Source organism: Homarus americanus, unplaced genomic scaffold (assembly GCF_018991925.1).
Source record: "Homarus americanus isolate GMGI-L3 unplaced genomic scaffold, GMGI_Hamer_2.0 scaffold24922, whole genome shotgun sequence".
Lineage (NCBI taxonomy): Eukaryota > Metazoa > Arthropoda > Malacostraca > Decapoda > Nephropidae > Homarus > Homarus americanus.
The window spans coordinates 3,933,941-3,948,827 of NW_024722610.1; the positions used below are offsets into that span (position 1 = coordinate 3,933,941).

General features: G+C 45.8%; 1 protein-coding gene and 1 long non-coding RNA gene across 2 annotated transcripts in view; both read left to right on the forward strand.

Moving 5' to 3' along the window:
- Positions 1-7,758: 7,758 nt before the first annotated feature.
- On the forward strand, positions 7,759-9,231 carry LOC121862901. Its single transcript, XR_006088292.1, has 3 exons — positions 7,759-7,888; positions 8,299-8,633; positions 9,124-9,231. It is a non-coding gene; the product is annotated as an uncharacterized LOC121862901 (long non-coding RNA).
- LOC121862971 overlaps positions 9,231-14,887 on the forward strand; it is a 59,587-nt gene continuing 53,930 nt past the window's right edge. The window contains exons 1-5 of the mRNA XM_042361427.1: positions 9,231-9,254; positions 10,424-10,577; positions 10,907-10,972; positions 12,571-12,785; positions 13,161-13,325. Of these exons, the coding sequence (XP_042217361.1) occupies positions 9,231-9,254; positions 10,424-10,577; positions 10,907-10,972; positions 12,571-12,785; positions 13,161-13,325 (624 nt within the window). The remainder of the gene's footprint in view (positions 9,255-10,423; positions 10,578-10,906; positions 10,973-12,570; positions 12,786-13,160; positions 13,326-14,887) is intronic.

Sequence of the window (14,887 nt, forward strand, 5' to 3'; positions counted from 1 at the left end):
TGTAACTCTCCTCCCTCCCTGCCATATTTCACTGGATTTACTGTTATTATTAGTTTATACTGATATAATAGTGCTTAATTGTGATAAATCATGGCATTGTAGCCAGAGTAGACTCGTCACTGTAACCACCTGGCTACTGGGCCAAACTGTGAGGTGTTATGGTTATTTTTCAACTTCATATATTTTTAAAAGGTTACATGTACACAATATCCTACAAGAAATAATTGAACTAAGGGCAAACTCGTAGGGGGTAGAAAGCGTTGCTAGGGAAATCAGCGTCCCAACTGATCTTCGTTACTATGGTGAAGCAGGGAGTGTATGCGAATAGCGACTGTGTTAAGCTTTCGTTTGGCATTTATTTACTGATTTGGCAATGCAGTATTTTTTGTTGTACCTTATTTATTGGTATTATTTTTTTTGTTCCTCACATTTACTGGTACTGTATACAGTATATTATTTTAAGAAAACTATGGCAACAGGAGGAAAATACTGTAGACTCACTTGGTAGGATGAAGTTTCATGTTGTTCTGCAGGTGTTGGAGAAGGAGCTGTAGGTGGTGGTGATGCTCGGCAGGCGTCGGAGATGCGACGAGAATGTCGTCTATGTAGACCAGTGATTTTCAACCTTTTTCATCTCACGGCACAGTGAGTCAGGCACTAAAATGGTCGAGGCACACCATCAGTATTTAAGGATAGATTTGATCGGCGCATCTACACTACGGAATTAAGGAGAGAATTTAAAACTACCATTTGGGCATTTCATGAACAACACATTTGTTTATTTATTGCATCATTGAAAAAAGGAGCTTAATGCGCTCCATAAAAGTACCAGTAATGTCAAAACGTATCCAAATGCTATTTTTTAAAATGCTATCCAAATGCTATTTAAACTCCCGTGGCACACCTACGGATGCTTCGTGGCACATTGGTTGAAAATCGCTGGTGTAGACAATGACTAAGTCGAGGTCGCGTAGGATGTGGTCCATGTACCTCTGGAAGGTCTTGAGCTGCACTGCGTAGTCCAAAACTCATGTAGGCCTATTTGAAGAGACCGAATGGAGTGGTGGGGGCAGTCTTCTGGATATCTGCAGGTGCCACTGGAATCTGATGGAAGGCACTCCCCAAGTCGATCTTCGAGAAGATGGTTTTGCCATGGAGTTTGTGGTGGAAGTCCTGGGCATGCGGGATAGGGTACCTGTCAGGTTTGGTGACGAGGTTCAGAGCTCTGTAGTCACCACATATCCTCCAGTCGTTGAATGATGGCTTTGGAATCATGTGAAGAGATGCCCAGGGACTCTTTGAAGGTCAAATGATGCCGTCATGCAGGAGTCTGTTGAATTCCGCTTAGCTGTGTTCCGGAGTTCAAGGCGAAGGCGGCGAGGGTGTGAGAAGACTGGAGGTCCTGTAGTCTCGCTGTGGTGGAAGATTCCCGACGTAGGTGGAGGTGGAGAGACTCTGGGTGAGAAAAGTTCCTTGAACTCCTTGAGCAGGGAGGAGAACTCGTTGGACGGCGAGAGGCAGGTAATAGTGTCGGCGACTGCGGCACTTGTACCCCGGATCGTGTGTGCTGTAGGCTCATGGATGAGGCAGAGGTTGCTTGGGTCGACGGGCTTGTGGAAGGTGAGGAAGTCGAAGCCAAGGATAGGTTGAGAGACGTCTGCCACCAAGAAAGACCAGCGCAGAGTCTTGGGAAGACCAAGGTCTAAGGCGAGGATGTGTGCGCCGTAGGAGGCGATGGGGGTACCGTTGGTGGCGAACAGGTCATATGAGGGTTGCTTTGATGTGTCTTGCGGTGAGGGAGGGATGATGCTGACCGATGCCCCCGTGTCAACGAGGAATTTCCTGCCGGAGATGCGGTCCGGTGATATGCAGCAGTGTGATGCCTGAAGTGACGGAGGTTGTGGCGTCAACTAATCCCCGTCAATGCCATTTCCCGAGTAGTTGCAGGGAGCTTCACAACGTCTAGCATTAGCACTGAAGCAGTGATGGTACCAGCAGAGGGTAGGTGCACTGTGCTGAGAGCTAGCGGCAGTGTCCAAGGCAGGACGAAGACGTCGGGGTTGGTAAGACACAGTGCGTGGGGCAGGAACAGGAGCAGCAGCAGGCGTGTAGGAGCAGAGCTGCTCGAGGGTGTCCATCCTGTGGTGTAGAGACTAGCAGGTCCCTCATGTCTTATGAGGTGTTGCTCATCTGAGGAGCGTTGATCCGGTTGACAAGATCGGAGGAAAGTGACGGTGTGGCCGCCGAATTGTCCGTGGCAGCATGGCGCACAGCAGTGTATTCATGGAATACTCTGTCTGCCGTGGCTGCGTAGGTCGCTGGGGTTGTAGAGTAGTCCAGTGCGGACAGGGCTAGGCGAACTTCTCCGGGGAGCTTCTGGGCGTGAAGCTGGCGCAGGACAGTGTCAGGAAGCATGTCTGTGTGGCGGGAGTTCAGTCTACGCATCTTGTCCCAGAGACGTGCAGGCGTTGAGTTAGCAAGTGGATCGTGTCGACCAGAAACGTGTGTAGGGTGTTTGATTATTTGTTCCAAATCATTAAGTAAGGAAAAAGAGAGTGCCTCAGCTTCACCTTGGTCATCCCTTGCAGAGCCAAGCCACTCTCTGTGATGTACATTGAAATCCCCTAGGTAGAGGATCTCGGTGTTGGGGTGTGTGGATAGCAACGACTCTTGGCAAGAAGTGAGATAGTCAAAGAGTTCGAAATAGTTGGCAGAGTTGGGAGAACAGTATAGGAAACAAAGAAAAATAGTCATAGTTGGTAGAGATATTTTGAGTCGGATGACACCATAAAGGGAAGATTCAAGGTCCGTGAGTCGGGCTATGGGTGTGCGTGTGTTGCAGTAGGCTCATACACCTCCCTTAGAACGGAAGGAGGTATAAAGGTTGTAGTTGGAGTCTCCAACCTTTTCAAGTCTCCAACTTGGAGACTTGAAAAGGTTTGAGAGAAGCTGCTTTAGTCAGTTGAAGTTCGGAAATTAGTAAGAAGTCAGGGGAAGAGGTTAATAGATGGTGCTCCACAGAAGGAAAATTGGATCTCAGGCCATGAATGTTGGAAAAATTAAGTTTGAAAAAAGCCGATCCTCCAGCAACCGCGGTGGCGTCAGTTGAGGCCCCAGTAACTTAATGATGATCAGGTCGGTCCTGGGGTCCACAGCCTTCCCGACCAGTGGGACCCATCCGAGAAGGCCTTGCTTCAATATTAATATCAACTGACATAGGAGAATAAAATAGAATGAATAAAATGGATCAAGAATGAGTACGGTTATATTTGTTGTGTTGTCAATAGTAAGAGATACTGTAGTGGAGTCCTCCCCTAAAAACGCCGTGTGTCGCTGACTGGCCGACCCCCCGCGAATCTACCGGCGTATCCCTCGTGGTCAAAGCGGGGGCCTACCGTCAAGCCATGCGTACCGCGGTTATATAAGACCTCACCTGTCCTTCATTGCTCTCTTTCTACTTACCGCCACCAGCAAGCAACATCTCTCAACAGCTCCATACACACGCTCCCTCAGAAAGCTCCTCGCCCTACAGGAACTCTGAGCAAGCTTCGCCCGACTTAGTATCTCTTTAACACTGTGCTGTGCAACAATATATATACGAGAAACACTGTGATTTTCTATTTCTACCTCAATCCTGAGTGTTGGATATATTTCATGTATGTACATTGTGAGGCCAAATAAGAGACTCTGACAACCCGCCACGACAGTACGCTACAATACAGTTGACACCCTGTAATTGTGTGTAAATTAAGCCATATGACAGCAGGGTCTACCATTAGACAATACATTATGCTTCCAATATCTTCCCAGGCGGTAGTACCTCCCTGTTTGGTAGCTGCCTACTTCCTTTCAACAAAAAACAAACAAACAAGCAAACAAACACGTTTTAGTTGCTTTTTTTTTAGATTCGGAAATTATTGGAATAGTTTTATTTTAAGAAAATCCATGCTGCAGATTATGAACCTACCTTAAAATGATTCATGAATAAGAATGGCAGCAGGATGATGTTGTAGTGGATTCCTCCCCTACAAGCACCGAACCTTCTCGAATTCCCCAGCCTACGCCTCCAGCACCGCCCACGGAGGGGGGTCAACTATCTACCAACGCCTACCCCCGCCTTATAAGGCCTGACACCGCTGTGACCAGTCTCTCTTTCTACACAGTGCCACCAGCAAGCAACACCTCCTCCTCCGCGCCAGCCCGGCGGCTTCCGCTCCCGCCAGCGACCTTGGCGCCCCTCAAGCCGCGTGTCCCTCCTCTGGGCACCCTCACCACCCAGCTCTCTACTCAATGCTTATTACCATGCTACCTACTCAGCACCAAGCTGCATTGTACATCCAATACAATATGTATACAGTGAGCACATTGTGAGTTTCCTTTCTCCATCCCATCCTGAGTGTGAACCCAATATCTCATAACCCTACAAATGGTGACCCCCGGAGATTCGCACTCACACAGGATGGAGGAGAAACGATCACTCTCCCAGTCTTCAAGCAACATGGAAGACTGGCTTATCCACACAGAGGCAGCTCTCATCGGCTCTACAACTACTGTCTCTACACCGCAGGTTAGACACCCTAGAGCAGCACTGCTTCTCTAAGCAGACACCAGCTCCTCTTCCTGCCCCAAGCACCACGTCCTACCGACCCCAGCACACCCGTCCTGCCTCAGACGCCTCCCCCGGCCCAGCAGTAACCCCTGCCACCCCTGATGCCCCTGCTCCTGACACGGACCAACACACCCGTCCTGCCTCAGACGCCGACCCCGGCCCAGCAGTACCCCCGCCGCTTCTCCTGACGCGGCCCCTGTTCCTGAGTGCGGACCCACACACCCCTCTTTTCTCCCTCAGGTACTCCCTGCTACTGTCCTGCACCTGCTGCTGTCACGAGCCCTCATCCGCTTCTGCTGACGCAGCCCCTGCTCCTGATCCAGGCCCACACACCCCAGCAGGCGCATCTGACGACTCTGTACCTGCCGTGAGGGAAGCACAACATTCATCGCCTCCACACACCCTTTTTCTCCCTCTCTACTCCCACAGATATTGTGTATCTAGACAGTTGTCTCCAGCGACCGGCTCATCCACGCCATCGCCGTTGTCTCACATGAGGCATGCACCGCCCGTTCTGCCTCACATGTGCTATGCAACCCTGCAGACAACAAGTCTCCTACACCGCCTGGAGGGAAGGGGGAGTATTGTAGTGGAATTCTCCCCTACAAACGCTGTTTGTCGCTGCCTAGCCGACCCCACCAATTCCCCAGTGTATGCCTCGTGGTCTAGGTCAACCAGCGCCGCCATACATCACGGAGCGGGGGTCAACTACTAAGCCACGCCTACCCCCGCTATTTAAGACCTGACCTCGTGGTGATCTCTCTTTCTCTACCTACACCAACCAGCCAGCAACACCTCCTCGCCGCTGCCTGGCGGCCCTCGCTCCTCCGCCTGCCTGGCGGTCCTCTCTCCCGCTGGCGAGCATGGCGACCCACAAGCTGTCCTTCTCTGAGCGTCCTCACCAACCAGCTCTCTCTACATCACGCTTGTAACCATGCTGCCTTCCCAGCACCAAGCTGCATTGTACATCCAATACAACATGTATATAGAGAGCACATTGTGAGTTTCCTTTCTCCATTCCATCCTGAGTGTGAACCTAACAATCAAAAACCCCACAGGCTCGTAACACTCGTCTTGTCCGCGATGCCCACCATTTCTGTGTGGACGTTGGCCACACTAGAAAATAACCCGTTATAGTATATCCTTCTTTCCTCAGACATTCAAACTGTGGAATGTTTTGCCTTTTGTATTTCCATCCACTTGTAATCTGTCTCACTTTAAAAAGTTAGGTTTTCTTTCTCCAATTTTAACTCTTATTTTATTATTTTCGCCCTCCAAGTCCCGTTGTAGGTCGATGACCTGTGCCCGGGTGGGATATTCCCCACAAAAAAAAAAAGTTGGGGTGGCTAATCATCAAGTGATCCAATCATTTTAGGGAGTAAACTATAGGAGCTGAAAATGGAAATGGTTTTATAGCTAACTTCTAATTTAATCTTGTGGCCTGCAGTCAATTTGATTTTTTTTCACGAGACTGCACTGGAACTAAGTACAGTGAGACCTCTATTTAACGCACTATATGGGAAATTATAGTCTGGTATATCGAAGTCCATTAGATATGAAACTATATAACGGACTAAGTGGGAGAGTACTGTCCATTATATCGAGATCCGTTACCTGTGAAACCTCCTTATTACGTTAGGTTGATGTCCAGTAAATGGCGGTTTACTGTATTCGTGATCATCTATGCATTATCCTAAGTGGGTCCTTATACAAATATGAATTATCTACCAAATAAAATTAAATAAAATCAGACCTATACTGCAACCAACAGATTGACAGGCGGGATAAAAGCGTGGAAGTCAAGGCATTATATTCTTTGTTTTACAGAAAATAATTCCCGAAAATGTCTACAGTAAGACCTTGTAAAGTAAATCACTCTTGAAGTTTCATGTGATAATCAATTGGCTCTCAGTGCGTCAGTTGTCTGGAAGGTGAAGCATTGTGGGGGGATTGTTATTGTTTACAGCGTTCCCATGGTTACAAGCTGATAGGCAACGGTGTCATATGAACGAGGGAGAGCGTCTGGCAGTATAGCGTAATGGAGACAGTGTATCCTTTAGCCACTACTAGAAACTAAACAATTTGTACTACATCTCCCATCTTACTATATGCACCCTAGTGGAGGTTTGTTCTCGCTCCCCATTGCCAGATTACCGTTATTAATCACATTAATCATAGAGACAATAGATAACTTAAACTTATCTTCCCGACAGAACTTATTATTATTATTATTATTATTATTATTATTATTATTATTATGATGTTGGGCTCCTTAACTTTAGTTATAGCGGAGTATTGGTCGGTCCGTGGAAAGTGGACGGGGTGAGAGCAGCTGCGGGCGGAGGCTGTGTGGTCTGGGCAGCCAGTGGAGGATTGGTCACCACGCCCGTCACACACCCACACGCCCATCCTGACGGCGAGGCAGAAGAAAATGATGATGATCACCAAGGTCCTGGTGACGGTGATGGATCTGTGTACACCAGTCTGCCTCCCCTCACTGTCATAGATGTGGTGGAGGCGAGTATCACTCCTCATTATCTAATCATCTCTCCCTCTCTCCATCCTAAACATTCTCTACGTCTCTGTCTCTTCCTTCTGTATCTCGTCATCTTGCTATCTTGAACCTCAGTTTCTCTCCATAGATACATATGCTTATTTTTTAAAATATTCCCGACAGAAACAAATTACAGATTATCTCTTCCCTGACAGAACTTAAACAATCTCTTCCGACAGAATCCTAAACAATCTCTTCCCGACAGAACTTAAACAATCTCTTCCCGACATAACTTAAACAATCTCTTCCCGACAGAACTTAAACAATCTCTTCCCGACATAACTTAAACAATCTCTTCCCGACACAACTTAAACAATCTCTTCCCGACAGAAATTAAACAATCTCTTCCCGACAGAACTTAAACAATCTCTTCCTGACATAACTTAAACTATCTCTTCCCGACAGAACTTAAACAATCTCTTCCCGACAGAACTTAAACAATCTCTTCCCGACATAACTTAAACAATCTCTTCCCGACAAAACTTAAACAATCTCTTCCCGACATAACTTAAACAATCTCTTCCCGACAGAACTTAAACTATCTCTTCCCGATTGAACTTAAGTATCTCTCCTGGACAGACAAGCCCGTGCGGGAGCCATTTGGTGGTGGGTGGGCAGCTCGCGGGTGGCACGGGCGTCGTTATGTGGTGGGGGTGACCATTGGAATCCTGCCCAGATGGTGATGTCATTCTGGAAGGTCATGTCATCTACCAACTGGAATATAGGTCAGTAGGATTCATCTACTTAATACTATTACTACTACTTCTTCTATTGCTACCATAGTCTACCAGCCTCTTATCATTCTACTTATTAGTCTACTTCGCTTATTTAGCCTACTTAGTCTTATTCTACCTGATTTATCTACTTAAGTCTAAAATGTTCTACCAGGTTTACCAACCTATTATATTATAATTTATCTACTTATTCTACCAAATTTAGCTACTTGTGCTACCCAATATACCAAACTTATCATTTAGTCTACCAAACTTATTTACTTATTGTAATAAAAAACTTACTACTCTACTAATCGTGTACTTCTTCTACCTGAATCATCTACTCAGTCTATCAATTTTCGAGTTCATGTCAGACTCATCTACCAGTGACTCACTCTACCACTCTCGTTTACTTATTACAGCGCTGACGGGGACTATCTAGCCATCTTGTCAACTCGCCAGAACTCGAGGACGACCAACAACGCCAGGCTAACACCTGAAATCGCGGACGCTTTTGAAGGCGAAGATATAGCTGAGGAAAAGAGAGAAGAATTGGTGTTGTCGTTATGGAGGTGGTCGTCCACGTCGCCCTTAGTATCGCCAGAGTCGCCACCATTAACGTCAGCACGGGTATCAGTGCACCCTCGGCTCCAGCAGGTGGTGATGACGACACTGCGTCAGTTGAAGGCTACGCAAGTCACACGTATGTCGATGGCCCGAGGTTTGCCCAGTGGCATGGTGGTCGTCATGTTGGCAGGTAGGTACAAGTACAGGTACAGGTACAAGTACAGATACAAATTCAGGTTTAAATGTAGGCACAAGTACAAGTGGTCGCCCTGCTGTCAAATAAAGGTACAATTTTGAGAGCTGGTACAGGTACAAGTACAGGTATACATGTATAGGTCCAAATTAAGGTAAGAGTACAGGTACAGGTACAAGTACAAGAACAGATTCAGTTAAAAAGCTGCAGGTGTAAGTGCAGATACAGGTACAAGCGCAGGTACAGTATAGGTACAATTAAAGGTATACCTAAGGAATGTTTTTCTCTCACCCGTCTTCCCACAGAGAACTTTCTCTCCCCCTCTCTCACTTGCCTTTCCTGTATAAGTTTCTCCCTTTCACACAGTGACTGTGTATCTCATTGTCTCTAAAACTCTTCTTCTGACATCACTCAATTTTATAGCTTTTTTTTTCCATTTTTCTCACACCATGTGACTATCCCTCTCTCAAAGTCTCTCTCCCTACAGTGGAGGAGGAGGTACAAATATGGCGGGTTGAGTCTGGTCCACTGGGACGAAGGTTCGTGTGTCACACCTTCGGTTTTGGTCTTCTGTCACCTGAAACTGTCCACACCATGTGGTGCCTCGCTCTTGATGCGGTAAGTGATTAGTGTGGGGGACTGTCTGTATTATTCTTTACTTTACTTTATCTTCTTCTCCATTGGTCGGCTCCCCATGGACGCCTTTTCACACTTATTGAGGATAATTTTCGAGCAATACTTTCCTGTACGCATCTTTCCCAATTGACTTCCTCGGGAAAAATTTTAGAGGTTTACATATCTGGAACTAGCGGTGTCTGCCCCACCGAAGTTCAGAAAATTGTCAGGGCAAAATTTTGGGAGGGGGGGGGGGTGGGGTTACTGCTGCGTCTGGTTTCGAAATCATTAGTACCATGGGTTCCCGGGCACCCCAAATGGAATATAGTTTTTTTTTGATAAATAATTGTACATATGTGTGTATAATTATGTTCTTCAGGTATCTAGCGAACGATTAGTAATGTCAATAAAGGGTTACTACAAAAATTTCCCATACTCATAGTTGATATTCATTTATTGCCAAAAGGATTACATGATTATAGATGAAGGGATGTTTGTTTTCACCAAATCATCAGAAACAATAAAGAAAAGAATATTTATTACTCTGAGTCTTCACCCAAATCAGTATTTTGGCATTGAGAGCACTGCACAAACACTTTGCTGTGGTCACTACACACGTGTTCACCACAAGTATTAATTTATAGTTGATGATTCAAGATATTCAAGGTAATAACACATTCATTTAACAGATAGTAAATAAGTATAATCTGTGCATCACCCCTCATTCCTTCTAACATAACTTGATTATCAAATGGCATTTAGGATTCATGTGTCTTCAGCTCTCTGCCAGCCACCAAGGTTAACTCAAAGGTTATACTGTTGATGTTATATTATATTCTGACAAAAAATCTGGGTGGTGGCAGCAGCTTTTACTGTTCAGTAGTTACTGAAATGAATGCTTACTGGTGTACAATAAAAATGGGTTTCCAGATACATGGACAGAACAGAAGTAAATAAACACGCTTGTACAAATAATTAATCAGCTAATTTCCAACACAACTGTGCATCAGCAGAGTGAGAGACTGCTCCCACGATATTACTTCTTATTTTGTGACTTGTTCAGTGTTACCGATGACTTAATAGGTACAGTAATAATTGTACTTTTGGCTAACCCAGACAAGCGTGGAAAATAGCTGCAAAACGTTGATGATGATGCAGTATCTTTGTTTCAGGTAGCACTGGGTGTGGACAGCGGATGGGTGATGGTGAGTGTGGGCGGGGAGGTGGTGGCACGAGTGGGCGGGGACTCCAGTGGTCGAGTAAGGCCATGTCATGAGGGCCCTCTTACTGACCTCTATCTCCATGACTCTCATCTCCTCACCCTAGGTCAGCTCAGGTCACACCAATCTGTGGATAATAATTATACAATATTTTCTAAAATACTCAATCTTTCGGGATTACGTGAAGATTAGGAACCTCAGCTTATTTCACCTAACTGAGCCTAACCTAACCACACCACCCCAGGTAGTATTAGGATGTTTAATAATCAAGTGAAGCAAGATGAGGTGGCTATCTCCACTTGCTCTACTGTAGCTTTCGAATAAAACATTAGGTTTTAGAATGAAGATGTGGTTTTAGAAAATAGAAATGAAATATTATAATTAAATTTTAAAGGAAGAGCGAGAAAAAAGAACTAGCAACAGGTGGTGTTACAGGTGGTGATGGTTGGCTACGAATCTGGGAAGCAGAGACGTTAGACGAAGCTGTACTCAGAGTGACAGGTGAGTCACTACTGTGTGTGTGTGTGTGTGTGTGTGTGTGTGTGTGGGCACAGGGTGGTGTAATGCATCTAGTGTGGCAGCATTGTGTTAGTGTTAAGATGAGGGCACTGCTCGCTTCAGTTACCGTCACTGGCTAACCCTTATGGCGAATAGGGAAGAAACATGCATAAGTCCACCCCTGCCAGTACACAGCCTCTTCACCGTCATATATATATATATATATATATATATATATATATATATATATATATATATATATATATGTGTGTGTGTGTGTGTGTGTGTGTGTGTGTGTGATTAGTCAAATGGGTCCCAATCCTACTGGAGTCTAACCTGACCTACCTAATAATGATAAAGAAGTCCGAATCATCACGTGCCTCTCAGTCAATGGACCCTAATTTCATTGACTCTATCGTAATAATTAAGATAGCTTTGACTGACACACACTCACACACACACACACATAAATGGGCGCTCATTCCCGAAAAAAAAAATTATACAGTTTTTGAACCCGAGAAAGAAGGGGGGGTGGGGGGTTATGTAGTGAGTGTCTTCTAGGTATAGTGTTTATCTTCCTGCCGGTGTAGTGTGTATGCTGCAGGTGGTGTAGTGTGTATGCTGCAGGTGGTGTAGTGTGTATGCTGCAGGTGGTGTAGTGTGTATGTTGCAGGTGGTGTAGTGTATAAAGCTACAGGTGGTGTAGTGTGTATGTTGCAGGTGAAAAGGCATGCTGTAGGGTGGTGGTAGTGGCTGTTGCAGGTGGTGTGTATGTTGCAGGTGGTGGTGTGTATGCTGTGGTGGTGTAGTGTGTATGCTGCAGGTGGTGGTATGCTGCAGGTGGTGTAGTGTGGCGTTGCAGGTGTAGTGTGTATAAGCTGCAGGTGTGGTGTAGTGTGTATGTTGCAGGTGGTGTAGTGTGGCATGCTGCAGGTGGTGTAGTGTGTATGTTGGGTAGGGTGGTGTAGGTAAAGGTTGCAGGTGTAGTGTAGGTGGTGTGTGGTCAAAAGGGGGTGTGGTGTGTGTGTTGCAGTGGTGGCTGCAGGTGGTGTAGTGTATGCTGCAGGTGGGTGTGTATGTTGGGTGTGGTGTAGTGTGTATGTTGCAGGTGGTGTAGTGTATACAGTGTGAGAAAAATGTGTAGTGTGTGGCTGCAGGTGTGTAGTGTGTATGCTGCAGGTGGCGAGTGGCCGCAGGTGGTGTAGGCATGCTGCAGGTGGGAGTGTATGCTGCAGGCAGAAGGTGGCGCTGTGCAGTAGCGCGTGTGTGTGTGTAGTGTATGCTGCAGGTGGTGGTGATCTTGTAGGTGGTGAAAAGTGCAGTGTTGCAGGTGTGCAGTGCATGTTGCAGGTGTAGTGTGTATGCTGGGCAGGTGGTGTAGTGTGGCGCGGTGGTGCGTGTATCTGTAGGTGGTGGCGTAGTGTAGTGTGTATGCTGCAGGTGGTGTAGTGTGTATGCTGCAGGTGGTGTAGTGTGTATGTTGCAGGTGGTGTAGTGTGTATGCTGCAGGTGGTGTAGTGTGTATGCTGCAGGTGGTGTAGTGTGTATGTTGCAGGTGATGTATTGCGTATGTTGCAGGTGGTGTAGTGTGTATCTTGCAGGTGGTATGGAGGAAACACTGGGTTGGTGTGAGCCAGGGATCAAGACCATCTGCCTACAGCTGGTGCGGAAGCTACCTGTACACAGTGGCCCTGGCTATCCTGTTACTATTACTCCCACAACCACGCCCATCACCACCACCATGTCCACTAGTACGACCACTACTACCCCGAACACTCCGCCTACAACCACGCCATCGCTGGTGTGGGTGATTCAGGTAAAGTGACACGTGTGTATATATATAAACGATCCTTTCCAGTTTCATTCATCCTTCACTCACTCTAACCGAATTGATATCACAAAATATTTCAAAAATACTTAGAATTCTGGGAACTAATATTTCAGGTAAGCCTGGACTTCCACCCACTGAAACTAAGGATCACCCGATGATTAGACACCTAAGCTTATTTCACCTGAAGTATCAGGGTGGACACTGGACACTATATAATATCAATACAGATCAAAATTATTATTTAACCCCCCAAAAAGTTGGCAACTACGGGGCAAGTAGGGGTTTAAAATGAACCAGAACACAGTCCAGTGTTGGTCAAGTCTATCTCTATTGTTGTAACCCCGCACTTGGTGGTGACAGACCAACACGGGCGTGGTGTACGGCGTGTGGGCGGGACAGTGGACAGTTCGTACACTACACCAAGGGCCGAGTGGGCGTGTGACGGGCGTAGCCATGGCGTCCACGCGCGGTTACTTGGCAACCACCACCCACCACCGTTACCTGCAGGTCACAGCGCTTCTTCAGGTTAGTCCAGGTATTTGGTATGATTTGACCTCACCTAACCTATACTTCTTTTCCTTTACTACTGTACTAGTAAGGAGATATTCTCTTCAACACCACCATCACCACCAACACTATAAGGTCCGTGCCTCTTATAACATTTTTCTTTACTCTAATACTTACAACCATTGGTAGCGTGACGAGAGGAGGCTCGTGGGTATATGTAATGGGTATATGAAATGATCTTTTCATCAGTTTTCGAATCGGTGGACGAGGGGCACAATTATGATGTGGTATATCTCGACTTTAGCAAAGCCTTCGACAGAGTCCCCCACGAAAGACTAATTAGAAAGGTAGAAGCACATGGCATCAAAAGTAATATCCTTAAATGGATTAGGGTGTGGTTACAGGACAGGAAACAGCGAGTGAGCATTAATGGCGCTAAGTCCCATTGGAGCAACTTCACAAGTGGTGTTCCCCAAGGCTCAGTACTTGGACCATTATTATTTATTATATACATAGACGACATAGATATCGGCATAGACAGCAACATAAGCAAATTTGCTGATGACACTAAAATAGGACGTGTTATTAAATCTGACGAGGACTCCACAAAACTACAGGAAGATCTAAACAAATTTTTCGAATGGTCTGAAAAATGGCAGATGAAATTCAACGTGGACAAATGTAAAGTACTCAGTATAGGAGATGTAAACAGGGAAACCAGATACCAGATGAACAACGGTGCCATAGAGAAATCCGACTGCGAGAGAGATTTAGGAGTAATGATAAGTAGGAACTGTATAGATATGTAAATACCAAGATATGTGAACGCTCCTGACGGCAAGACTCTGTTACCATTCATTGTACCATTTATTCACATGTCTGTATTACTATATATTATTATAGCATGTCTGATATCTATGCTTATGTCTAATGCCTATGTCTACTTACTATGCCCCGATGTACCATGTCTGTACCGCACTTGTCAAGTAACTAGAAGATCTCATTTATTGTCCTAGTAATGTCTAGCAACTCTCCCTGCCGAGTTAGCTAAATTCTCTCAGATCGGCTCAGGCCTGGCTACGACAAGGAGTTCTTTTTTGCTTGCTCCTGTTTTTGTACCTGTTGGTTATCCTGCCAAGTCTTCTACTTGTGGAATATATTTACTGCTCGTACTCTGGAGTTTGAAGAACCTTGTCTAGGATTACATCCCACCACAGGAACCTTAAGCCAAGTGAACAATGTGCTTTTGCTCGTAACAAGGCTAATAAAGTACTTGGGTTCATACAAAGGAGTGTTAGTTAAAAGACTAGCGAGGTCATCCTAAAACTGTATCTTGCTCTTGTGAGACCACACCTGGATTACGCAGTTCAGTTCTGGTCACCGTATTACAGAATGGATATAGAATCCTTGGAAAGAATTCAGAGGAGAATGACAAGACTAATCCCGGGCATTAGGAACCTTGAGTATAGAGACAGGTTAAAGCATCTTAATTTGCACTCCCTCGAGAGACATAGAGCGAGGGGCGACCTGATAGAGGTGTATAAGTGGAAGGCAGGGCTAAACAAAGGGGACATTACAAA